Source organism: Pezoporus flaviventris, unplaced genomic scaffold, assembly GCF_033815535.1.
Source record: "Pezoporus flaviventris isolate CSIRO_AGI_PZ_B2104156 unplaced genomic scaffold, CSIRO_AGI_Pfla_v1 ptg000063l, whole genome shotgun sequence".
NCBI lineage: Eukaryota > Metazoa > Chordata > Aves > Psittaciformes > Psittacidae > Pezoporus > Pezoporus flaviventris.
Window position 1 is genome coordinate 8,121,247 of NW_026892611.1, and position 25,561 is coordinate 8,146,807.

The 25,561-nt window shown below is 44.7% G+C and overlaps 1 protein-coding gene and 2 long non-coding RNA genes across 12 annotated transcripts in view; 2 read left to right on the plus strand and 1 right to left on the minus strand.

Moving 5' to 3' along the window:
- The window catches only part of LOC133278033 (uncharacterized), a 34,227-nt gene extending 22,016 nt beyond the window's left edge, over positions 1–12,211 (plus strand). Inside the window, exon 3 of the long non-coding RNA XR_009746428.1 lies at positions 11,146–12,211. This is a non-coding gene — a long non-coding RNA (uncharacterized LOC133278033). The remainder of the gene's footprint in view (positions 1–11,145) is intronic.
- Positions 12,212–12,317: 106 nt separating this feature from the next.
- On the minus strand, positions 12,318–17,021 carry LOC133278032 (uncharacterized). Of its 2 annotated transcripts, none has more exons than XR_009746427.1 (3): positions 16,750–17,021; positions 14,911–15,059; positions 12,318–14,521 (listed from the first exon to the last, which is right to left on the minus strand). It is a non-coding gene; the product is annotated as an uncharacterized LOC133278032 (long non-coding RNA). The 2 variants fall into 2 exon arrangements; XR_009746426.1 differs by having other exon boundaries at positions 12,318–14,336; positions 16,750–17,015.
- Positions 16,692–25,561, plus strand: part of CUX1 (cut like homeobox 1) — a 269,185-nt gene continuing 260,315 nt past the window's right edge. For all 9 annotated transcript variants that reach the window (XM_061470433.1, XM_061470425.1, XM_061470426.1 and 6 more), the window contains exon 1: positions 16,692–16,833. In XM_061470433.1, the coding sequence (XP_061326417.1) occupies positions 16,771–16,833 (63 nt within the window). In that variant the 5' untranslated portion in view covers positions 16,692–16,770. The remainder of the gene's footprint in view (positions 16,834–25,561) is intronic.

The following is a 25,561-nucleotide window of genomic DNA, read 5'->3' on the forward strand; positions in this document are numbered from 1 at the left end:
ACCATATTCTTTTGAAAGATTTTAAGATCTTAGGTCTTTTGGGGCAAGTTGGGCTTATTAACCCAAAGAGAGAAAAAAACCAAAACTTAAAATAAAACTACTTCATTAACTATCACAGTTACCCCAGTACCAGTGTTTGTACCGGATTGACAGTACACCACTCTCTCTAGATGTTATCACACAGACTTTTCTAAGTCAGTGGAATATTCTGTTGCATGTAACAGCCAACTTTCAGCCCTTCAGACTCTAATATTATCCAAACAAGGCTTATTTTCCTATAGAGGTTGTGGACATACCCCTCAGTGAGAGCTGTTTATGTGCCAACTCTCTGGTTTCAAAGTTCTTTGATGTATTATCTGTGTGGTATAGAAAAGCATGGCAATAATTTTCATCAAAAACGGGGAAAATGCATTAATTTCCCTTCTGCAACACTCAGAAACGGCTAGAATGTTCCATTTCACATACATGACTACATAAGTATGAGCACACAAATACAGATATAAACTGAACATGGACAGCTCGATCAGTTCAGTTCAGAGAGAGCTATTCAGTGAGTGAAAAGTATGGTACCTGGCTGCAGATACAACTGTGATCAGTCCTATCAGTTTGTTGGGGACTATGGGAAGGAGTCAATACTTCTGAAATGCCTTCTCGCTCCCAGTAGCTTCTTGAAGTATAGGACAGATCACCCAAACCTGAAACTTTATCCCAAGCTTCATTCAGCCTTTGAATCACCAGTTTTTTGACTGAGCAAAGTAAAAAGCACTTGTTTAGCTTTGAGTTGGTGAGGATCCTTCCTCATACTTGGATGTTTAAATTCAGGATATGCTTCCGTGCCTTGCTGAACCAGAGGCGTGTCATTAGAATTGTTCCACTTTTCATTTATGATCTTCCTCATAGCAAAGGAGCTAATGGTGACATTGTAGGAAAAACATCCTTTAGACCTCTTAGGATATTGCAATAGCCACAGAGACTCCAGTCGAAATAAACTGTCTGATGATACTGATTTGGTTTCTGCTGAGTAGGACCTTGAGAGTGAGACAGCCAGCTCAGCTCCAAACAGAGAGCTTGGCTCTACATTTGTCCCACTCCAGTCATTTTCATTTCACACAGGAAAAACAGCTTAGCACTTTTGCCTGCTTTACAGCCAGCGACACAGTGACAGCAAACTGTAATAAATGGTAGAGAGAATGTGGCTGATCTGTGCTTCCAGCATTTGAGCCTCTGAAAAAAATTATGTTTCATTTAGAGCTCTAAGAACAGCCTATGTGTGTAAGTACAATGCTGGCTTTTTGTTTCCTGGAATTCTGTTGCCAGGATTGGCTTCTCTTTCTCCTTTAACAAATCATCACAATTTCGGCGAGCACTGCACCGACTGCCAATGCTGTGCTACCAATAATTCACCAGAATTGAGAAACTTCTGTGCTTTCATTCGGCACAACTAAATTATCTCCTGCATGCCCAGATTTGTTCTGTTCTATATTACGTACTAGAGGCTCAATCCTACCCTGATACTGGGCACTGTCTCTAGGCTTTTGAGAGTATGAGCAGTCCTGAGGAATTAAAAGTTAAGATAGTGGGTGAACATTTTGGTTCAATTGAGGACACTCTGCTATGCATCTTGGAAAGGAATTAGAGACTTGCAAGAACACTGCGAATTAGGAAACAAAGGCACTTTTTCATAATTTATCAAATTTTTGAGGCTTATGTAAAATTTTGAGATTCCTGTCAGCTCCGAAAGCACCTTCTGCAGGATGCAGCATCAACACAGATTACAAACGTTCCCTACTTAAGCAGTTTGCAAAGTTGGTATAAAACAAGATGTGACAGATGCAGGCAGGGCTGCAGAGATACCTTCTTCTAGGAATGTTTTTGGAGGTGAACTGTATGTACAGCGAGGAGATGTTGCGTAAAGCTGAAATGAAATTTCTCATATTAGCCTTAGTGCTTAGATTCAAACTTGTATTAACCTGGGAAATAATAAAAATGCCATTTGAAAGCCTATTCTTGTAACATTTCTGACCCACTTCAGACTCCTTTTGGTAATCTGGGAAGGGACCTTTGTTCCCATGGCAGCCCATAATTTCCTGACTGAAACAGTTCAGCTGAGCTCTGAATGACAGAAGCAGGCATTTGGATGCTTATCTTGCTTCCAAGTGTTCCGAGGTTCCTCATTTCTCACTTATTGCACAATGCCCCAATCTCACTGGGAAGGTGAGAACTGGATCAGAAAGAAATATAATTGCTTTTTTTTTATTAGCTTATGATACAGTCCCGCCCTTCTGTGTTGCCAACTTACCCAGTTATTCACAAATGATGATATACGTACAGTGAATTATATAATTATCAGCCTATAATTACAGGTATATAGATATATACATCCCCCTGGAGGAGAGCTGGGCTTGGCACATACCTGCTTGCACCTCCGAGTCTTTATGGAATTCGTGCCCATTTTCAGTAGAAGATTATTTATTTATCAAATGCTTGAGACATTTTATGAAAAATGAACCCAAAAGAATCCTTTGATTCTTTTTAATAATGTTCATAAAGTACGTAACCGAACAAATCCAGGCATGCAGGAGCAAACTCTCCTGTGCACACTGAAAGCAGAGATGTTTCTCAATAGTAGTAAATTATCGGTAGCACAGCATTGGCAGTCAATGAAGAGCTTGCTGGAGCCGTGCTGATTTGCTAAGGGAGGAGAAGATGCCAGTCTTGGCACAGTGATCAGAAGCCAACACTGAGAAAGCAAAGTCAGGGCTCTATTCCCACAGACACCTCCTTTTCTGAAAGCTTTGGACAAGAACTGGTTTATCTTATGGTGCTGCTTTAATGCTGTAACCATAGATAAACCCTATTGCCTTCCCACTATGTTTCAATGCCTCATTTTGTCATTTGGGCAGATAGTGATTCTCAGCTGATATAAATCAGCAAAGCTCCACTGATTTTTAACAAAGCTGTGCCAGCTTCTGCTAGCTGAGGGTCTGCTGAGGTATTTCTGTAGTTGTAAAGCAAAGAATCCATCAGGCAAGGCTGATGCAAGTTGGATATCTTTTTTTTTTTTGGCTTGTTTTTCTTTGTTCTATCTCAAATGCTGCTCTCATTCATAACGGCTTGGATGCTTTTAAGCCTGTGCACAAGAGTTACGGGGCCTAATCTGGCTCCTACGATGGTGCAAATCGAGAGTAGCTCTAGTTAAATCAAAGGCATTACTCAGAGGTATTGCGCCTCTGTAAAAGCAGCATACTTGTGCATAGCAACTGATCTGTAAATCTCATAATGTGCCCGGTATCTTTCCAAGAGTTTATTTGCAAACAAACAAACAAAAAGCAGCATCATGGCTGAACAGACTGATTCCAGCCTGAGGAAAATGGACTGAGCCTCTGCCAGAAATAAACTGTAGGCACTTGGTAATTACCATTTGTGGGCAGCTTACAAAGTTCAGTACAGGAGAAAACCACTCCATTCAGATCCTCTTTCCCAGTTTGATGACATCATTCACATCATTATGTTGTGATATGCCAGATGGGAAAATTTGAGGTGGGGATGAAGTGAAAATCCCGGTTACACCTTTTCTCCAGGCTATCTGCCTCTCCATCATTTTACAACATCACAGAGAGTCTCAGACAGTTTGACTCTGCCATCCCCAGCTGGTTTGGACCAAACAGATAAATGCTGAACCATTAAGAATCAATACACGTTTCCGCCATTGTGACAGGTTATGCTGCACATAGCTAACCTTAATGTAATTAGTTTATTTAAGCTCACCAGTATATTTAAGTAGAGAGGGAACAGTATAAACTCTGTAATTCCTACTGCCTGGGAAAAAAAAATAAAAACAGCCCTGCATCAAATGCTTATTGAAACTGAAACATATGTATTAACATATGGCAGAATTTCACTTACTGTATGTTTTAGTGCAGAGCTGATGAGGAAGGCATCTGTGCTGAGAGCATCTGAATGGAGACTCAGATAATGAGCAGAGCTCAAAAAATACACTCTGAAAGGTTGGGATGTGTCAAAGTGCCCTGCAGTTGATTTGTGTCAGAGCTGAAAGAATATACTCAAGTCTCTATGCAGGTACATCGCTGTACTTTGCTTTCCACGCTGGGAACCATTTGAGTCTTCATACACTACTGTGGGCTCCTGCTTTGGATGTCCTGGACAAATTCTAAACCCCAGACAAATGGTTTCACACCAGAAACGCTGACACAGCATCTACTTGGAGCTTAACTGTTACAGTTTAACAAAGAGCAGATTAACTGGTGATCTTAAACATCAAGGCCAAATCTGGATCCAGATTTGAAATTCTCTTAAGGGCAGCAGCTCTTTGGAGCTGGGGTTTTGGTTTTCCACTTTCTACAGGCATACAGACAGGTATAGCTGTAAGCAAAATCTCTATCTTCAAACAAGAGATACTAAGAAACAAGAGCAAGCTTCCTCTGCTGAGATTCTCATCCCAATCACACAAACATACCTGGTTTATGCAAAGTCAGGTATTTTGGTTCTGAGATGAGCCCCTGGATACTCTGAATATTAACCATTTCTCCTGCACATGGTGATGTCGTGTTTCAGTAAACCATAGAAAGACCCTGAGGCTCTTGCTGCCAACAACTAATATTATTAATGGGCACTACAAAGCCACATTATTCTCCACCTGTTTACTGGAAGTAAGATATAAGGATACCAGGTGTAATCACTGCCTTAAGGAAAGAAGTCTTTCTTTCTGATTTGACCACAGTAGGACATCTGCATCACTCAACCACAGATTACCTGGCTCCTGGGAGATGGTTTCAAAGCACCCAGTTGCTATTTAGTGACCCAGAAGAAAGATTACCACCTACTCACAAAGCCTCACTTTGAAGTACTCCGCCTCTTGTGAAAACAAGGAATCTTAAGGTTTTTCAGACCATGGGCTATGTATTAAATGCATGAACCCCTTGTGCACTATTGTGCAGATCACTGCTTTTGATATGAAACTGTACTCCAAGGATAATTCCTTTTCCAAAACAAAAGTGATTATTGAGACTAAGTATTTAACACATGTATATTGCTTTTCAGGGAAGCTTGCATGGAAGCTTCCAGACATGGTGCATAGGGACATGGTTTAGTGGTGGACTCGGCAGTGTTAGGTTTACGGTTGGACTCAATCTTAAAGGTCAACCTAAATGATTCTATGTTCCTATGAAATAAAGAAGTTGGGATGACTCAAACTGTCTATTTGTCAGAAACACCTAAAGAGTGATGCAGAGAAGGCATCACTGTGTACAAGTCAAAATTCTGTTTACTGGAAATCTGTTGTATTTCCCATTTTCAGCTGTGGTGAGGAAACTTCTGGAGGTCCTGCCATAAAGAGATTTCAGTTTATGTCCCTGGATCGAGAATATGTTTCTTATATTTATTAAACTCCACCCAGGTACAAGCTGCTGCTTCACAGGAAGGACAGGTTGTCTAATTTGGAGTAAAACTACACAAGAAATGTCTTGGTTCTGCAGGGTGAACACTGAGGTGCAAATGCCCTGGCTGAAAGTGTAAGCGTGATGAACTCCCCTCAGTTGTTGAAGACAGCATTACTCCTCCTCCACTCAGTCTCTGTGCTGGAGGTTACCTCCCACAGAAGCATAATAGGCAGGAGATACCTGCCTGCATCTGCACCAGTGAGACAAAATCAGTGCAAGTCATTTCACCTCTTTGAAGGCAGGTTTGTGCTAAAGACCCAGATTTTATGCTGAAGTGGCTGACACTAATGTAATTTGGAGGATAAGGGGTAGCCTTTGGCAGCAGACAACCGAGAGCTGTATCATCTTAAGCCAACATAGGAAGATTTTCCAGAGCTTGTCTGTTAGCACCTTGAATAAACCCCAATTTAAATCCACCTTGATTGAGAAAAGAGCAGAGTAGATTATGTATGCACAGAAGCATACAAAAATATATTTAAATGTCTGTTCAGGTATCTAAATAACACTGTGAATAGAGTCTTGGTGTTTTGCTCGAAGTAAGGCAGAAACATTTGGCACAGGCCTGGACACTGAACTTGGATGTCCTGGGTCCCAGCCCACCGTTTCAATCACAAGATTATTAGTCTCTCTGAGTATGGATTTGTCTATCCCTTATGTCTTTTCCATCATCTCTAAACTTGAGTGACTCCTATGACTAATGTGATTGTAAGTCATAAAACATTAAGTTATGACACAATCAAATCAAAGCCAAGAAATTCATAGTTAGGGTGTAGGCTACATTCTTAACTCAAAACCAGAAAAGCAGCATTGCAGGGTAAACAAAAGGATGAAGTGTCAGCCCTCATTTTTCATTTTGGGGCTGTTATCAGTTTGTATCAATTTAAGCCTTTTTTAAATATGTAATTTCTTTGACTTATTCTTTTCCCCTCTAGGAACTAAAAATTATTCTGCTTTGAGGTCTGGAACCTGCCATACAATAAACACTACTTAATTGGGACATGCTTAATAGGGATGGCCACTTTAATGGGACATCTCCTAGGGAACCTATTTATGTTAATGGAGCTGAATGACAATGTTTCTTAAGTGGGGCAACAAAAAGAGAAAAACTCCACTTACCAGGGGTGCACTTAGCTGTTACCAGTTTGTAAATGTTCAACGAGGTGTTAAGTAGGTCTAAAATTCTGAGATTCCATCTTTTCATTCAAAAATGGAAGCTTAAAACATGTATATCATGGTGCAATGTAGTGTTAGTATTTGTATAGTGGCATTTAGTACAAAGAAAGGGACAGGCTGTTTTCAGTGATGCAGGAGACAGAAGTTCTCTTCTCCAAAGAGCTTTAGCGACCTTTTTCTCCAAGCAGGGAACTACCTGTAGGCTGGATTTTTCAGCGATTCATTGCAAAAGCTAGGAAAAAACCCATCTGTCCTAATTCTGAATGCTGTATTTTACCCTCTCACCCCAAATCTTTTCACTTCCGTAGTGTGAATAAAAAGAGGGAAGGTAAAAAAAAAATAAAAATACGAAAGCTTCTTAAATCCCAGTGATCCAAAGATCTCTCAGAATAGACGTCTGAAGACTTCCAGGAACCTCCCAAAGCCTGTAAGCCATTTTGAAGGTTACTCTCTTCCTGAGATCTTTTGTGTTCTGTGGTCTCCTCTGAAAATATGTATACACGTTTCAGGGGGAACAAGAAACCATGTTAAGAAGTTGTCTTAAAAACAAAAATCCCGTCTTAGACGACAGCTATACAAATGTAGGGACTCTCCCCAGCAAACCAAGACATCTGATTATGCCATTGTATCCTGTTTGGCAAAGGAGAGAGTGAAGGAAAGTGATAGACATGAGGGGCAGATGGAGTTTGCCTAATGTGTCTGTTCTTTTCTTCGCTGCCTTTTCAATTTAAGAATGTAGCAAAATAGCAGCTGCTCATAATTTCATGAATCAAGAAGTATGTAAATTTCAGCTACAAAATTTGTTGCATAGTTAGACACACACACACAAAGAAGGAGGGGGGGGAGGGAAAAAAGATCTTGCTTGCATCTACAACTTTCTTAATTCTGCATGCAAATGTAGCTTTCAGGCCTGGTTTTCCTCTCATTTCAGAGCAACCCAACACTGGCTCAGTCGGTTTCACTGTCCTCACGCAGGGCAAATGCTGTGGGTTCAGCTAGTCCCTGCTTGTTGCCCTGAGACCAGCATGGAAGGATGAGCCTGGCATAAAACGCTCCTTTCATGCCCCTGAGCTACCATAGGGGCGTTATGCCATACCTCTGCTTCCAGACTGCAGATGGAGGTAAAGAGGAAAGGGGTTGTGATGGGAATGTCTCAGCAAGCAGGAAAGAGCTGTGAACAGTTACCTGGGGATGCTGACAATGACTACAAACTGAAATAGAAATCACTCTCCTCCTATTTCAATCCCTAGCAGCCCCCAAATTAAAAGATGGAAAAAGTGACTAGAAATGTATCACCCAAATGTACGAAACGCTGCTCAGAAGGAGCTGGGATCAGGGCCTCCATATACTATACAGCTGGTTCTAGTTTTCAGACAAGATTTACTAAACACATGTAAACCGTGCATATCTGTTTGAATACTTTTTGTGCAAATAACTTCCTCTGTGGTCAAGCTGTTCTCTCAGATCCAGGCTACAGATTTGTGCTTTATACTCACCACTTTTTTACCCTTGGATTTCCACCAGTTCACACTAAGAGTATGAAACTGTGAAGAAGGGAGCTGAGTTTGGCAGCAAAAGCTGGGAGAATTTACAGTGCAAAACACCGAGCAACCTCATGATAAAGGGCAGAAATCATCCCTGGCTTAGCTCCATCCCAGTCAGTGGGCCAGATCCTGAGCAGCTATAAACAGACACAATACTACAGTATTTCACAGGAGCTGCAACCGTTTATATCATCTGGCCCAACAGGCTCTTCTACAGATGCAACATTTCACCAGTCCTGGTGGGGTTTCTCCTGATTTATACCCCCTGAGCGAGCAAGCAGAGCAATGGTCTTTCTTCACCAATTAAAACTGCCCCCAAATTGTATCTGCTGAGTGTCAGGAATTCAAACTTTAAACACAAAGCAACAGCTGAAACTGAATATAAAGAAGCGGGAGGGCAGAGTTTTATGATCGATGTTTTATTGGAATCATATAAAGAAGAAAAGCATTTCACGTATTTCACGGAGGTATTTTATGTGCAAATTTAATATGAATCCTCTTCTTGTTAAACTCGTACGTGATCTATGTACTTGAGTATATAAAACACCATATAGGACAGCTATGAACAAGTTTATTAAACCAGCTTGGGCTCCTGTTGACATCACCAACCACACAAGTGCTTGCTCAGGGTTGGTGTGATCTTATCAGTCTCTCCTTATATTTCAGGTTACCTACTTGTTCATTTTCCCTATATATCTTTCATTGTTACAAGAATTCAACTCATGGGCAGATCTCTAAGATAATCTGCTTGTCTGTTTGGGGAATATGGCTCTAGTTCTAATTTTGCAGACTTCGTTCAGGCAATACTCCCTTTGACTTCAGGGATTTTTGCCTGAGTAATCCTTTCAGAATTGGACTCTCCATGATTTTCATTTACTTAACAACTTGGCATTACATCTGTAAAATATTAGCCCAGTAATGTGAAATATCAAATTAAGATTTATGCATTAATCTAATCTATATATGAAGCTTGATAGTCAGTTCTGCTACACTGCGTTATTGCAATTCCAGGCATTCTGTGCCATTTCACATTTACTCTGATGATGTAAGAGAAACAAAAAGGGAGGTTTGCAGATCAAACTGGGTAAGCCACGGGTGTGAAAAGAAAGTCTGAAATTTTAAACAAAATAGGAAATAGATTCCCACTTTCGGATGAGCCACGTAGAGGTTTCTCCATCACATGCAGGGGAGCACACAACAAATTTCAATCTGAAATAAGAAAACAAGAAGCTATTAAAAGAGAAAAAACAGGTCCAAATAAATAACTGAACTGCGATGTATTCCCTAAAAATCCCTGAGAAAGACAAAACAATTGTTTCTTTTCTGTGTGACCATTGCAGACTGAACAGTAAAAAATGACTCTTTCATACGTGTTCATAAACTGCATTTATAAACACTTCCTGTAGCTAAATTGCATTGGTTTCCTCCAGGTTGGCTGCCCTTGAACATTTTGCTCCTTCTTGCAGTTTTTAATTCTTTTTTTATAGAATCCTTCCATGAAAGCAGGTCTTCTGCACATGGCTGTGGTTCAGCAGCCAGCCCCACGCAGCGGGGCAGCTAAGAACATGTTAAACTGAAGGTTTGTACGTACTTCGGTACTTCTAAACCCTGGATACTTGGAGACAACCCACCAATATGTTATTCTTCCACCTTACAGCCATTTCCTTCCCTTTATGAATGATTTCAATTTGTTTTACTCTCACTGGGCCAAATCCAGATTGTTATTTGCAGCAAGAACACACGATTACTAGGCAATGGTTTACCCTAGCCCACACCCCTGGAAATTCATAGCGATCCCATCAATTCCCATATAATTTCTTTGGATTCTTATCAGGTTAAAGCCCAAATCCAGGATAATGCCAAGGAGATGCAAACAAGGGCCAACATATAAATGTGAAGAATCATGGGCAGAGTAAGACTGGATCTCTTTATTCCAGAGAAGAAGGTAATATTTGGAAATAGAAAATTACATGGATTTCCACACCCCCCACCCCCCCAGTTTGGGAACTCCCAAACAGCAAATTATGCAATGCTGGGGGGGGGGGGGGGGGGAGGATATCAATTTATTTCACACATGCTCCTGAAGAAATACTGTATTGATATGTGAACCCAAGCACTTTGGTTCACTTGTGTGTGTTATGGCAGGCACCCAGTGTGCTCTCTTCAAAAAGGAGGTTCTCCACACTAAAATGTTTCCTGTGGGATACGGCCTCAGTTTTGCCAGTAAATGGCAGCTGTGGTGAACATAGGGCTTCCTCTGAGGGTGTCTATTTTCTTGCTTTCTCCATTAATCCAGAATTACTGTTTCTCCTACCCTAGTATTCCCATGCAACAACCCCAAACACAGTTGTGTTTGCAGAAAATCACAGTTGTGCTAAGTCAGTCACAGTTGTGTTTCTAAGAAAAGATGTGCTTCCCAAAATGAAATCTCACATTCATTATTGGAAGAAAAACCACCTCAAACATCCTAAACATCACATATGATGATAAAGCCGGGTTCCTGGTTGCCCTGATGGCTCCACTTTAGCCTGTCCATGTGCCGGATTCAGGTGGTGGAAGCAGCATGCGATGGTATTGCCCCATCGCTGCACATACCTGTCTCTCTGTCCCCGTACACCCGTCTGCCTCCTCTCTCCTCTCCTCTCCTCTCCTCTCCTCTCCTCTCCTCTCCTCTCCTCTCCTCTCCTCTCCTCTCCTCTCCTCTCCTCTCCTCTCCTCTCCTCTCCTCTCCTCTCCTCTCCTCTCCTCCTCTCTCATCCCTGCGTGTTGCAACAGGGCTGTGCCGATGCAGGCTATGGGCTGAGCCACCCGCAATGGGTGCGACCACCCCAGGGTGGTGACAGACCATGACAAGGGGACCAAAAAGCCCAGCTGGAGGAAAGGAGCAGAGAGATCTTCCCTTCTTCCTTCCCCATGTGAAGTGTTTGCAATTGGAAAGTGAAAGAAAAACCTTTTTTTTGCTTTTCCAGGATAGCGTCAGCCTTGTACTTTATGGGCCTTATCTGGAATTGAATGAAACTGGTAGGTGAGGGAGCAGCTCTTGAGCTGTTTTATTTATTTATTACTCTCCATCTCCTTCTTGCAGTTTCCCTGTTCTGCAGCCCATGAGATTCAAGTGCCATGAGATTTTTACCTCCCAGTGACCACTAGTATTTTACAGAATGAAGGAACTGGGGAAGAGTCAGTAAATTGTTTTGTGTCACCAAGAGCTCTGTGACACAAAACACAGCTCCCATCCCCAGCTACAGCCACTGAACCAGCTCTCCTGCCACAGGAGTAGTAGCACAATGATAGCAGAATGCAATCATTCCAGCTGAGGTTCAGAAAGCAAAAAGATATTTAAAGTAATAATGATGGTTTCAGCCTCTTACTCTTAAGTAGTATGTGAAATGCTGGACCTGGAGATTCTGCAGAAACTGTGAGAAATAAGACATCCCCATTTCCGTCCCCTTGGCTGGGACAGTGGGTGGGAAAGCACAGCTGAAATAGATTCCTGAGGGAGCAGGGAAGGGGAGATGGGAAGAGCAAGAACCTGAAGTGAGGCAGTGGCTGCATGAAGTGGGTTATGAGATGCATGATAGGAGTAGCAAGAGTTAAATCTCACAAAAAAATAATGTGCTAAAAACAACCCCCCAAGCCCCTAACAGAAACCAGTAGGAGGTAAAAAAAGATGTAAAAAAGAGGTAAAAAACAAGTGAAAGGTTCCAAGTGAGAAAAAAGGTGGGAGTTTTGCCTGAGAACATAACCTACTAACTTGTCTCCTAATCCTTTTAAAGGACAGAGAAGATAAATGCCCAAATCAACAGAACAGTGTAAAAGTTGGACACAAGAGTGCTACAGGGAGTGTGAGCCCTGCCCAGCCAAGAAAGGACCCAATGTGCCTCCCATCTGTGTCATCCTGTGTGTGGAGTGAAGGGAGACAAGGCAAGGACGGTGCTTGCAAATTACAACTGGTAGGAACCATACACTTCAATAAATTTGGTATGAAACTGTTCTTGAATGCCAGCTACAGGGACTGGATAACCTGAGAGATCCTTTCCTTCTCTAATTCTCTTGATTGCCTATGGGTACTGGTACTACTTATGTTGGCCAAAACATTGGCATGCATCTGGATAAAATTTACTTTAAGAAAAGCAGAAATGCTGCAAACAGTGTGGAAAGAATGACTCAGTTCATTGGGCACAGTGATATATTCATTCTTTAGGGGTCTTCAATAACTCCTCCTGTACATGGTAAGAGAATACCACTACAATATCATCACATGTTTTTGTTGGTATGGGTTAATCCACAAATCCTCAAAGAAGATCTGTTGTGGGTTATGCTGGGTACTTATAAATGTCTTCAGAGTTAAACAGCAAGTAACCACACCACCCAAATTTACTTTGCTTTTAATTGTGGCTGTTTTCCCTGCCCTCTGTGAGAATTGCTTTCTTCTCTTCCACCTACCAGTGTGTATCTGTGGCTTTGCAGCAGTCACAGGATTTCACGCTTACATCATGTATGCCACCATCTACATGATTTGCACTAAAACTTTCCCAAATTACCAGAGAATGTGGGAATACCCATGTTGGTCCATCAGGCTGAGTCCCCTGTCTCTGCCAGTGACCGCAAATGGACACCCAGGGAAGAGTGGGCAGGCACATGGGACACTTCTCCCTGGTACTCTTCCAAGCAGTTTCTGCTCACTGGGCTTCCCGAACTCATACGTATCATTGTGTCCACGTCTTGCAATCCCCTTGCAATTTATATGCTGCAAAACCTTTGGCTCTACAACAGATATAAATCAAACAGAATTCTAGTCAATGGCTATAACTGGGGAAAAAAGTTATCTGTGATTTGGAAGACATATATAGGTTTTGATCTTGATTTGGACTAAATCTCCCAGCAACATAAATTATCTGGCTGTCTCTGTTCTCTGCCATCCCTATGGAGTTCTCTATGCAATGGCATGGTGTAATAACGAGAGATGGAGCTTGCTTTGCTCTCAGATCTGGTTTAATAGTGAGCAGAATGACACCTTCACAGTGGAAAGGCTGGGATTTCAGAACAAGACATTCCTTTCAGTGGGCACAGGCATGTGGAGCCAGGCAGCTGGGGACAAGAAGCAACTGAAGAAAATGTGAAGATGAGAGCCATGAAAGTGAGGAGAGAAGGGGCTGGACAAGGAGCAGAGATGGGAACAGATAAGGCTCCAGAAGAACTCTTCTGTGGGAACTGATAGAAATTTGGGAGTCACATTAAGTGAAAGAGAAGAAAACCCACGAATTTGTGGAGAAGAACCTCAAAGTTACAGCACTGCTGGGAGAAGCAGCACCTCATCTTTCAGTGTCCTGGCCAAGGAAATGAGCTAGAATTCCTAAGGCAAATAGAAGCTTAAGTATGGAAATTAAAATTGGACTTATGGTCCAAAATATCTTAATGAATGCAGACTGCTGCCCAGAGGAGCAGCTGTGACAATGAATTGCTTCTGACAAGTTTGGGACCCTTGGAATAAAGGTCCATTCCGGACAATGACATGTGAAGCACAACAAGAGCAATTGCCACTGATGGCCCCATGTGCATAATTGTATCAGTGAGACTTTATGACACAGTGACATTAATAGGAAAGAAATTTTAATCAGGTATTTGCCTAATTCCTAAAATAGTGCAAGTATGACTATACCTGGGTAAAAATGAAACAGAAATCTGTACAACATACTTACAAATATTTTGGCTGTAGCAAGCATTCCTGAAGCACTATTAGTTACTGCCGTCATCTGAGATTTAAACTTCAAACCCACTGTACTTACTTTTTCAATACTCTATTAGTGCATGTTGAAAGAAGTTAGCATTTACACAGATCAAATCTAACCTTACGAAAACCCTTCTCAAATGAACAGATGAGGCTGATTTCTCAAAACATAATAATTCAAGGAAAACGTTCTTCTAACCATCTTGTTGCCAGGATGCACACATTTTCCAAGATCCTTCTTCCGTCTTTCCCAGGTACGTTTCAGCAGGAGCACAAAGCAAATTATCACTTGCTCCGAGGAGCTCTGTACCCTGCAGGATCTTTGCAGAATCCAGCTCGAAGAAAGACAGCACTTTGAGAAAACAGAGCTGTCAAACAAGATTTCCTTGGGCTTGCTGCCACACAAAATGGCAAATAAGGGACTCGATCCTGCACAGAAGACAATAGGAATCATAGGTGCTCAGCGTCTGTCTTCCAGCAGAGTTAGGGCTTCTCAGCACTTCCTAAAATCAGCTGTACTGTTTATACTTATCTAAATTATATAGCGAAAAGCTTTGGTATCTAGCCACGGAGCTTTCATTTCAAACTGGCAACAACGTGAAAAGATGTAACTCCTGCAAAAAAACCAAACTACAATAATGTTAAAAATATCATAAAATATTATTTATATCAGGCTACATTTGTTACCCCATCTGACAATCATTCTTATTTCTTGACAGATATAAACCTCCGCTTAACACATTAGTATCATAAATATTACCAGATATAACACTGTAATTTAATACCTACCAAATGCATTTTAAAATATTACTCAATTTAAAACTTTGGATTTTAACCAGATGTGTTTCCAGAAAATGATTCAGGTCAGATGCTTTTTTTTCCCCTTTGCCTTTTTGTGTGTGTGCGTTCAAAGCAGAGCATTACTATGTGATTTATTGTACTACGACTGTATGCCCCGAACCTAAAACAGCACCGTGATACTTCATCCTTGAGGCTTACACACCTGCAGTCCAAACTAACAAGAGAAAACATCTACATGGCACGGCAGGAGTCTTTGAAATGTCTTTTTGCAGTTGCCTGGACACAGAACAGACTGGTAGAGCAGGGAGGCAGCGGAGAAAGGGTGAAGACAGGAACTCCAGCCTCTTTCATCTAGAAAGGGGGGACCATGGAGAGATTAGAGGAAAGGATTTTGATTAGATCACTGGAATGTGAAACGATGCTTCCCAGGATTAAAATCCTATTTTAGAGCTACCAAACCGGTTACGTTGTTAGTCAGAATTTGGAGGCTCACGCAGCTCCATCCCTGCAGATGGCTGTCACTCGGCAGCACCCGATACCCTCTCGTTACAGCCAGGGCATCCCAGCCGGGCACCCCACACCTCCCCATGTCACCCCAGTGTGGACACACAGCCACCATCCCAGTAAAGAGCTGCTCTCCCTCCATGCATTGCACTTCTGGAGGACAAGAGGTTTCCTTTTCAAAAGGCATCCGTGGTGCAGCCCCACTGATTCCAACCTCCTTGAGCGCCCAGGTGGAGGCCCGACATTCCCATCACCAAATGCCATTAGTTTTATTCCCAATACAGGCAACTAACAATTTGAAGGGTTATAGTTGTCAGGCTGATCATTACATGAAATCCATTAACATAAAACCTGCCATTGCAATTAGTATCTTTGTAAGCAGCAGCCTCAGCAAAAAGTGGAAATGGAGGCTGAAATGATGGTGCTCCTCCAAATGAGGACGGCGGCAGATTGGGAAATAATCTGTGGCAATCGCTGTGCCGTAACTTCTCTAGCGATAGACACAGCCATTTCCAAGGAGTCAACCCACTGACTTGAGTGAGCACTAAATTCACTTCATCAAATATAATCTAAGGAAGAAAAAAACCCTGTACAATCGCTCATTTACCCTTCCCCAGAGGAAGACAGATTTTCCTTTTAGAGATGAGAACAGGGAAAGTTGCTGTATTTGGGAAAATCGCGCACAGCTCATTGATTTCAGGGGGGAACGGGTGCAAACCGTGGGTCTGCCCGTTTCCCAGGGAAAATAAGGAATTATTTGCTGGGGTGAGGTGCTGGAGTGCACTGGTGCGGTTTGTTAAGAGATGAGCCTGGCTAAGTGCGCCGTGCTCTTCAGGAAGGGAGCAAGGCAAACGTCCGTATTTATAGCACCGTTATTGTTTAGAACAACACAAGTTATTTCATCCTTTAATCTCCGTTTCTATGGCTATCCATAGCCGCGTTTTGATTCTCCGACCTCCCTGCGGGTCGCCCCCGGCGGCCCCGGCCCGTCACTCAGTGCCCGCCGCCGGTTCGACAAACGCCGTTACCGGCGGGGTCGCGGAGAACGCGGCTGCTTTGAACGCACTTTGGTGGCTGCCGTGTCCCTAAACTCTGCCGCCCACCTCATTCCAGACCGCGGCGCCCCCAGAGCGCCCCCCCCCCCCCCAGGTCCGCGGAACCATTTGCGGCAGCGATGCTCCGCGGCCAGCCCCGCACAGGCGGCACCGGGGGCGGGGGGGGGCTCCGCACCGAGGGCAATGACACCCCCCCCCCCCCCCGGTATGACCGCACAGGGCGGGGGTGGGGGGGAAGAGGGGGGAGCGTCCTCCTCCTCCGCCCCCCCTCACCCCCCCCCCCGCGAGCTCAGGGGCTGAGTCCGTGTTCCGGGCGGGCGCAGGCTCCAGGCCGGGATTTGGGCGCTCCCCGCCCGCCTCCCTCCCCCTTGCCCCCCCGCCCCTCCTCCCCCCGCCCGGCTGGCTCCCTCCCTCCCTCCCTCCCTCCTCCCCCTCCCTCCCGGCTCCCAACTCCAGCCCCTCTCTCTCGATCAGCCGCTCACTCTGTCTCAATATGTCTCAAGATGGCGGCCAATGTGGGATCGATGTTTCAATATTGGAAGCGCTTTGATTTACAGCAGCTGCAGGTCAGGCTCTCCCGCTCGCCGCACCGGCCGGGCCGCGCCGCCGGACCCCCCCCTTCCCTCGCTCCTTCCCTTCTCCGCCTTCCCTCGGGCCCGGCCTCCCCCTCCTCCTCCCGCTGCCGGCCCGCGCCGCCTAAAGGGAACCCCCCGCTCCGCCCGGCCGCGGCGCTCCGCTCCCTCCGCCCTCCCCCTTCGCCATTGATTACCGGCCCCATCGGAAATTGATCCTCTTTGTTCAATTCATCGATCAGCCCAAGATGGCGCCGGAGCCGGCGCTGCTGGGGCCGCCGCCGCTTCGCCCGCTCCGTCCCGGGCTGCTCTCTTCCCCGCTTCCCGTTCCCCCCGGGCGGCCGGGGCCGTGCGGAGCGGCCGAGGCGGCAGGCGGCGGTGCTGTTGCTGCCGGCGGCCGCTCCTCTTCTCCCTCTCCTGCCCGCTTCCCTCCCCACCCGCCTGCCCCTTCCCGCCGCCGCTTCCCCGCCGCCTTTTCTCGCCGGGAGCCGGGGAAAGTTTACCGAGTGCCGGGACTTTGTGTGGGGGCGCAGGCAGCCGGCCGGGCTCGGCGTGCAGGCGCGGCGCGGCGGGGGCTGGGGGCGCTGTGGTGCCGGCCAGGCGGGCGCTCCCCCGCCGCTGCCCGGCCGCCGCCTCGCCGCGGGGTGCCGGCCCTCCGCCGCCCGCGGGCAGGGGGCTCCGGCCGCCGCTCTCCCGCCGCCCGCTGGCACCGCGCCGGGGCGAGGTGTGGGGGACGAGACACCGGGGGCGAGGGATGGAGCCGCTTAGGGGTCCTGCGGGGCGGGAAGGGGGCGAGCGCCTGGCCTGAGGAGGGCGGGGGGGGGGGTGTGTTTGTGTGAGGGCTGTGCGGGAGGGTAGCGGCAGCGCCGTCCGGGTGGCCCCCGGAGCCGCCGCGGGGGGCTGGTGAGCGGCCGGCAGAGCGCCGGGGTATCCGGCCCGGCGGGGCACGGCACGGCCGGGCATCTCCCCGCGGCGCGGCGGCGGGTGGGCACGCTTACATAATTCACGGGCTCTCCGGCCTCTCCTCCTGCCCGGGATCTGACAGATGGGTGCGATACTGGTGCTGCACTGTGCTGCTCGTAACAGCACACAAGTCCTGTTTCCTCTCGGGGAAAGTCCTCGCAAACCGGTCTCCCTGCACCCCGCGGATGCGTGCCCGGGGGACGCTGCAGACCCAGCTACTTCGCGTTAATTGCTGGGGTCTAGATAAGGACAGGGCGGGCTGTGTGTGTGCGTGTGTTGGGGGGGTGGTGGTAGTGGTGTTGTCAAACGATGAATTGGTGCTGCTCCCGCCGCTGAACGGGATTGCAACATGCGTGTTTCTCCCAGTTGATTGGCGCAGGAAGGCGCTGCCCTGCCTCTCCAACCCCTCCGGTGCCTCCCGTTTAAATAAATTGGCTCGAAAGCCGGCGGCTGCCCACCCTGGCCCCCTCCGAGGCGGCTCGGCGGTGCCCGGCCGGAGCCCCGCGGCAGCCGGGGGCAGGCGCGCTGATGCCGGGCAGAGCCGCGGCCCCGCCGGAGGTGAGGGGCTGCGGGCGGGTAGGGGGCCGGGGAGCGGGACCCGGCGGGACACACTGCCCTGCCCTGCCCTCCCCTTCCCTTGGCCGGGCTTGCGGAGGGGGAAGCTAGCGGGAGCGATGCTAAAACACCCCAGCAACCCCAAAACGGGAAGTGCTGCGTAGGATTTGTAGAGGGAGGCTGGTCCCTTCTGACTTTCAGGTGCATTAGGAGGTGGGGTGAAGTAGCGTTTTGTTTAGGCTTTTCTTTCTTCTCCCTCCTTTGCCCCCCTTTCCGTGTTTTATTGTTTCTTTTAAAAGCTTTGGATTAAGGTAGACTTGGCTGAACTTTGCTAACTTGAAAGGGTTCTTAATAGTGACCCAGAATACCTACAGGAATAGAGAAAATGAGATCCAGATGTAGGATTGTATAAAATAAAATGGATTAAATTAAGATGTAGTTAAACAAGGTCTGACATCTTTAATTGCGGACTTTTGCTTTTGCCTCTGTGTCTGTGTGGTTGTACTTGCTTAGCGTAGGAAAATAAGCACTCCCAACGTCGCTGCAGTGGTGTTACCTTTAGGGGGGAGAAGTCTAAATATTTCCTATAAAAGTAAAGCCTTCAGAAATGCTTATTGATTAAAACATATTACCCAAATGTATCTATCATGTAAATTAAATTCTGAAATGTAATGAACGAAGCCGAATGGCGTTTTGATAGATTGTGCTATTCCGTTTTTAGTAAAAAATAGCTCACTTTTATCATAATTTAATTTCTGTGCATATGGTAAAACCTGTTGTGGAGTACCGCTGTGCAGACCTTAATCTCGTTGTGCAGGCTTGGTGTGACAGTGTGACTTGAACAGTTTGTAGCTTCTCCTTTGAAGCGCTCTGGTAACTTCAGGTGCTTGGAACAATATTCATTACCTGCTTTTGAGGACTTGTGGTTCTCTCTGCGTGTTGCGGATTGAGGCTGTTCACCTTTGGCAGGTTCACGGGGCAGCCCTTGTGCGGTGCAAAGTTTACTAACTCTGCACGCAGTCTGTGGTGAGTCCTGGAGTGACCAGGGAGGTGGAGGCTCCCTTCATCCATGTGCAGAATAGTTATTTGTTTCAAATTAGCTTTTTTTTTCTCTCCTGTCCGCCTATCTGCATGAAGAGGTAGTGTAATATTTACTCCCACTTGCAGATGAAGCAATATGCTATAAAAACTATCGTTACTGAGTATGAAGTTCAGTCTTACAGAGCTGTCCGTGCCTCCTTCCCCTGTCATTCATTTGTACCAACGTATTTGAAGTGTGGAATTAGGGAAAATAAAAATGCTTTGCTCTGCACTTCCATTATCCTATTTCAGGACAAAACCCTGAGGGATTTGTGCTTAACACAGTTCCACCTGTGCCCTGTCAGCTCCAGCTCTTGCAGCTCCGGGTCTAGATGGTTTTGAAACTGTTGTTTTTCTGGTTGAGAAAGTTGTAAAGGGCTGGGACTGTGCAGTCCCGTGTCGCCGGCAGCGGAGCGACATGCGCCCTGTCTGCTCGCAACTTCCTCTTCTGCTTTCTGTTAGAAGGTGGCGTTTAACTGTTGATGAGCTTCGACCTGCCTTGTAATATTAAGCAGCAGATTTCTCCAGATTGTATCAATATTAATTAAAAACAGAGCCGGGAACACTTTAGGGTCTGACTTTTTAAATTCTTTATTTCCTTGCACTAAATAACCTCTTGTTTATAGGAAGAGAGATTTCAAGAGTTGGAGGCAGGGTTAAATAACTCAGAACTTGGATTAAAGAACAAAAAGGTCTGTTCACAAATGGAATACGAGATGCAAAACCAGCAGTTTCCTACAAGTATCAAACATGGCTCCTTATTTGAGACATACCTGAAAGTTGTGCAGCTGAACACTTAACCCTTTTCTCTAGGAAAGGCTGCCTATATTTCCTAAAGAAACCGTGGAATTAGTATGGTGTTTCTGCATCAGTTTGCTGTGTGGTTGAAGGTGGACCTGTGTTTGGTAACTAGTGGTGATGGAGTTGCAGTGCATAGAGGAGCCAGGTCCTTACAAACAGTGAATATTGTGGCAATAAATGCAGATTAAATCGCCAGAGAAATGTTGCCTTGGAGTTAAAACTGCATCTCCTGTTTGGAAGCAACTGTGTGATCTGAATTGGGTTGATGTACAGCAGCATGGAGTTAACCTGCTGTTGTGTGGTCCTGTTTCAAGTTTGTAGTTCCTGGTGTCACTGTCACCTTTGCCATAAAAACAGCCTTCAGCTGGAGAGCAGGAAAATAAGCATCAAGTTCCCAAGGCATGCAGTCCTCCTTAAGTTCTCGCTTCATATTCCTGAGTATCTGCTCGGACATGTATCAGAGAAGCCAGTTGGTCCTGCAGTATCTTTTTGACCAGCAGTGTTGTATGTGTAAGTCTAGCTTGAGTCTCAGATCTAAGTTGAATCTGGAGGATGAATGGAAGAAGTTAATATCATTTGAAAACTTAAAGTATTGCTTGAGGTATTGGAACAATATAACACATTTCAAAATGTCATCATAGCTTCTGAGGACAGGCACACATACTGGTAAAGAGTACAGCTTCTCACTGCTGCTGAGCAGGACAGCATAATTTGTTAACGTCAATGTAGGGAATGGAAATCTAAAGGTAGACCTTGCTCACACGCTTCTGGCTTTTAACATCTCATCCTGGTATTGCATCATGTAAAGTAAGGATGGAGTATTAGTTCTATGCGTGCCGTGACTAATTGTTTAAGGTAAACCATTATAAAATCTGTAACAGATTCTGGAAAAAGTGGTAATGAGGAGCTTTTAAATGCTGAATTGCTTCTGTTATTGAATTAGAAACAGGTGGAGTTGTTGGCATCTTTTAGTTGGATCTGATTGCACCACAGCACAAGCTGATCTGCTTTAAGTGCAGAAGTTAACATGCTTCATCAGAAGTGGAATTAGCAAGCGCATCTTAGTGTGTGGTTTTGTTTATCTGTGCAGCTTACTGTAGAACTTCTAGTTTCTATCCTGAAAACAGTGCTTTGCTATTTGTAATGGTAGTTTAATGTTCATCATGAGCCTCCCGCTACTGTAAACATGTTTCTGCTTCCCTCTACCTGATCAGTGATGTGTAGCGGAAGCAGCTTGGCAGTTGTGCAGGAAGATGCAATACAGGGAACTGGGAGAGATGTAAAAGCCATGGCGCTGCTGCTCATATACTTTGATAGCTGTCATTGCTTCCCTGCAGCAGGAAGGCTTTGGCTTTTTGTGGTGGCCAGGGTGGTGGCCCTGAGTGTCCAACACACAATGACATACTGGAAGAAAGGCCCTTGATGTATTTCTGGCTCGAAAATTCACCTTTCTAAGGATTCCTTGAGTTCAGTTCCTTGGAAAGACATTTCTGAAAGCTTTTCTAGCCCTCTCCTGTTCTTCAGATGTAATAATGCCCATCTGAAACATGGCAGAGTTAGTGTGTGTTTCAGTCACTCTGCTCCTTCACCAATTTTGTGGTTAATTGGATAATGTATTGAGAAATGTAGTAGCGAGGATTTTGGAATATGGTCATGGTTGGGATCTTTCTGAAAGAAGATTGCACTATTTGGCTGTCTATAACAGTACCAAATAAGTAATGGGTGAAACATTTGCTATAGAAGAAATTACATACAGTCTAAAATACCAGTGAACAATTATTCTTTATTTGCAAGCTGATTTGTAATGCAAAAAGTGAATGTAGAAAAATGTGTTATCCAGAGTTTCATTTTGATCACATTGAGGCTGAAAATACAGGCAGTTTTATTTGTTGGTTAGAGAACAGGTACGTGTATGGATGTTTAATATTTTTTAAGACACCAAGCAGGCAATGCTCATTGATTTGTGGTCCTTTTTATGTAAGCTGAGTAGTAAGTTCCCCTCTTGTATATTCAGGTTTCTCTTGCACATGTTCTCTACATTTTGTTCTTTGCCTTATCTTAGTGCTTGGTTGTTTCCCATGTACTTCATGTTGAAAATACTACATTTTCCAGATTGAGAATACAGTGGAGGCGTGCATGAGGAAGATGTGAACCTGAGAGGGAGAAAGCTGGAATAGGATAGTTGGCAGAGGACAAGGAGTCTAGGGTGAAGATTTATACAAGAGTGCTCACAAATGGGATGGTAGGTGAGGTGTAGAACTCATCAGGAAAGATGAGAGAAACTTAGACCTCATGAGCAGATAAGATAAATCTTACTCATTTTATGAAATACATGTTCTCAGCTTGGTTTTGTTGTCTCTGGTTTGACAAGGCAAGTAAGTTTGTCATTTCTGCTTTTACTGTTAGTTATAACGAAGACAGTAGTGTTTTATACATTGCTTGGGGTGTGAAAAACATCCAAACAGATAGCTGGATGTTAATAACATGAAGTTTTTACCTGATATTAAACACAAAAGTCTGGAGATCTTGATGTAGGTTGCTGGATGTAACAGTGGTTGTCCCTGTTATCGAACAGGACTTGAATTTCTGGAAAAGCAGCAGGCATAAGGAATTTGTACTAGATCCACCACAGTTCCCTGATCATGCTTCTGTTTTGATTCTGGCATATACAGCAGTTCTTACTGTTACTTGGTCACTCTGTGACTTGGCAGAGTTAAGTATTTAGCATGAGTAAACTTACTTCTTGGTGTGAAGATGCCAAAGCTAGGAGATGGCCTGATTGCTCTTGTGCAGATGTGTTAAAGCAGGTGTAGGTTTGGAGTTGGAGCCTTTCATAGTGTTGTTGTCTAAAGGCTTTTTGCTTCGCTGGCAGTTCCCTTGCTTCCTTGCCTTGCAATAATTTAATGCCTTTGCTGACAGTTGGGGTAATAAGGAAGTTTCTGTGAGGGCTGGAGTTGGGTTGTTGTTTCATTGGGTGGTTATTACCTGCCTCCTGGTTGGGCTCATGGACCTGCAGTGGTCTGCTCTGGGAAAGCACAGGTTAAAGAATACCCTCTGAAAAGCTCTAAAGCAGATGCACAGAAATATTTAAGCTGCTGTATTTAGATGCTTTAGGTTCCCCTGTATCTTTGTGTTTCTGGCTGTGAGCTTTTTAAGGCACGTGAGGATGAAGGCCATGACCATTTCTGGGGCTTTTTCACAGGAGTTCATACGTTGAAGCTGAGCAGATCCTGTTCTTACAGTCTTCTGTGTGGAAGCATACCTTGGTAGGTGAGCAGGCTTGGACAGCATCTGGCAGTGCCAGTATAAGGTTTCTGTGAGTGACAGGAGAATTTAGACTGAAGTATTGTTAAACAGCTGGACTGATTTCACAGTGGAGCCAGCCCCTTTATTTTGCTGAATCCAGTCACCTTGTGCTTAGCTAGTGGTCAGGTGAGCCCAGCATATATTGCACAAGAGTATGCAGGTGAGACCAACCTGTGGTCTAATTCCTGCTACCATTTTATAGTATCCCCTGGGCTATGGAGGTAGGTGGTCCTGAGCTGCTGTGTTACCATGTTGTGTGGGATTGCTTCTGTGGGTTTGGGTGTGTGTGCGTACAAGGAGCCTGAGTCACTTCTGATGCTTATGTTGTAGAGGTCTTTCCTTGCTGAGAAATGTTGGCTCTGTGTGTGGTTCACATTTGACAAGCTGAGGACAGTAACATTGCAAGAAAGTAAAAATAAAAGCAAGCGGAGCGGGGGAAATGACAGTGTTTAAAGAACTGGGTGGGCTGAAGGGAAGTGGTGAAGAAGGGAAGGAGTTAAGGAGTGAGCTGAAGTCTCGACTTGGAGATGAAACTCTTCTTGCAGTGCAGTTGGGAGAAGAGTAGACCTTATTATAGAATTTACATAAATATTTGCCAGTGCAGCTGGGCAGGATGGAGGCTCTCCCAGCAAGTGCATTCACTGGCTGTGTAAAAGGATGGCCTGGGGTTTACTGCCGAGCTGTTCTTGGGGAAATGTCCTGGGAAGATTTGTACAAGAGATGCCAGGGTGATGGTATAACTTCAGAGTACACTGACAGATACTGAATGTTCCTCTGTAACAAACAGGGTTTATGTTCCTGGTAGTTTTTTAACCACTTGGTTGATATTTAAAGTTATTATGAGTGGAAGATGTGTTTTTATAGTTAAAAAAAAGGCAGTTTAATAGCTTTGGATTTACATTTTAAATAATGAAGACTCAGACTAGCTATATCTTAGATGGAAAAAGCTTATATGCTCTGCATGGAAGTGTTCTGTCTTACTCCTACAGAAACCAAAACTGCAAAGCTAAGAGGTAGTGCTGCAGATGATGAAATGCAGTGGAGGTTGGATGGGTTAAGTCTTTCCTTCTGCTCTCTTTGGCATCTCTGCTAGGTATTTGAGGTTGTATGTGTTGCTGATCCAGTCATTTCAGGAAAACCATTAGATTTCTCTTGCCCAAATGGTAAGCTTCAGCTGGTATGCATCAGCCCATCAAAAATCTATTCACTGAATACCTACGTTGGGAGATAATGCTTAGGGGGGCTTGTGCTAACATACCAAGCTTTATTTGGTTCGGATTCAGTTTGAGCTATGGTCACTAGTAGTTGGGACTGCAATAAGTGGGGAGTTTCATTCTTGCTGTTAGTAGGGGATGTGTGCCTGTTCTGGGATCTCCTGTGGATCTGCTCCAGCATTTGAGCATGACACTCTGCCTCAGTTGGTTTACTTCCCCATCTGGAAAACATTGATAATGGTTCTGACCCCTCTTTGAGACCACTTGGAGATACAGCATTGTGAGTTAGCACTTACTATTCCTCTTTGCTACTGCTTTGTTCTGGATAAGTAAGATTTAGTTGTTCCATGTTCTGCGCTTTTGTTAGCTTTCTTTTAAAACGGATTAAGCAGAGCATATACTGCTGTTGATTTGTAGGTACTTTTCAGGCTTGTTGCTGGAAGCAATGTCTATAGAAATTAATTTGAAAAAAGAACTGAGTAGCTGGCTTTTCCTGAAAGAATACTGGCTATGGTGGGTACCAAATCACTGAAGAAAATGTTTCCTGCAAAGGGTTATGAACTTAAAATCTGGAGTTACTCATACATACACGTGCTCTCACTTTAAAACATCCCTCCATGTTCTTTGGTATACTGTTGGAAGGTAAGATACGCATTTTATCAAGTTTCCCTTCAGATTTCTCTGTGTCTTAAAAGGTGCTTAAAATTTACATTATAGGCACCCAGTGCTATGCATGTTGAATTGAATATTCAACAGTTTGTGGTTACATGGTTTAAAACTGCAGTCCTCAGCTGGCTGCAGTG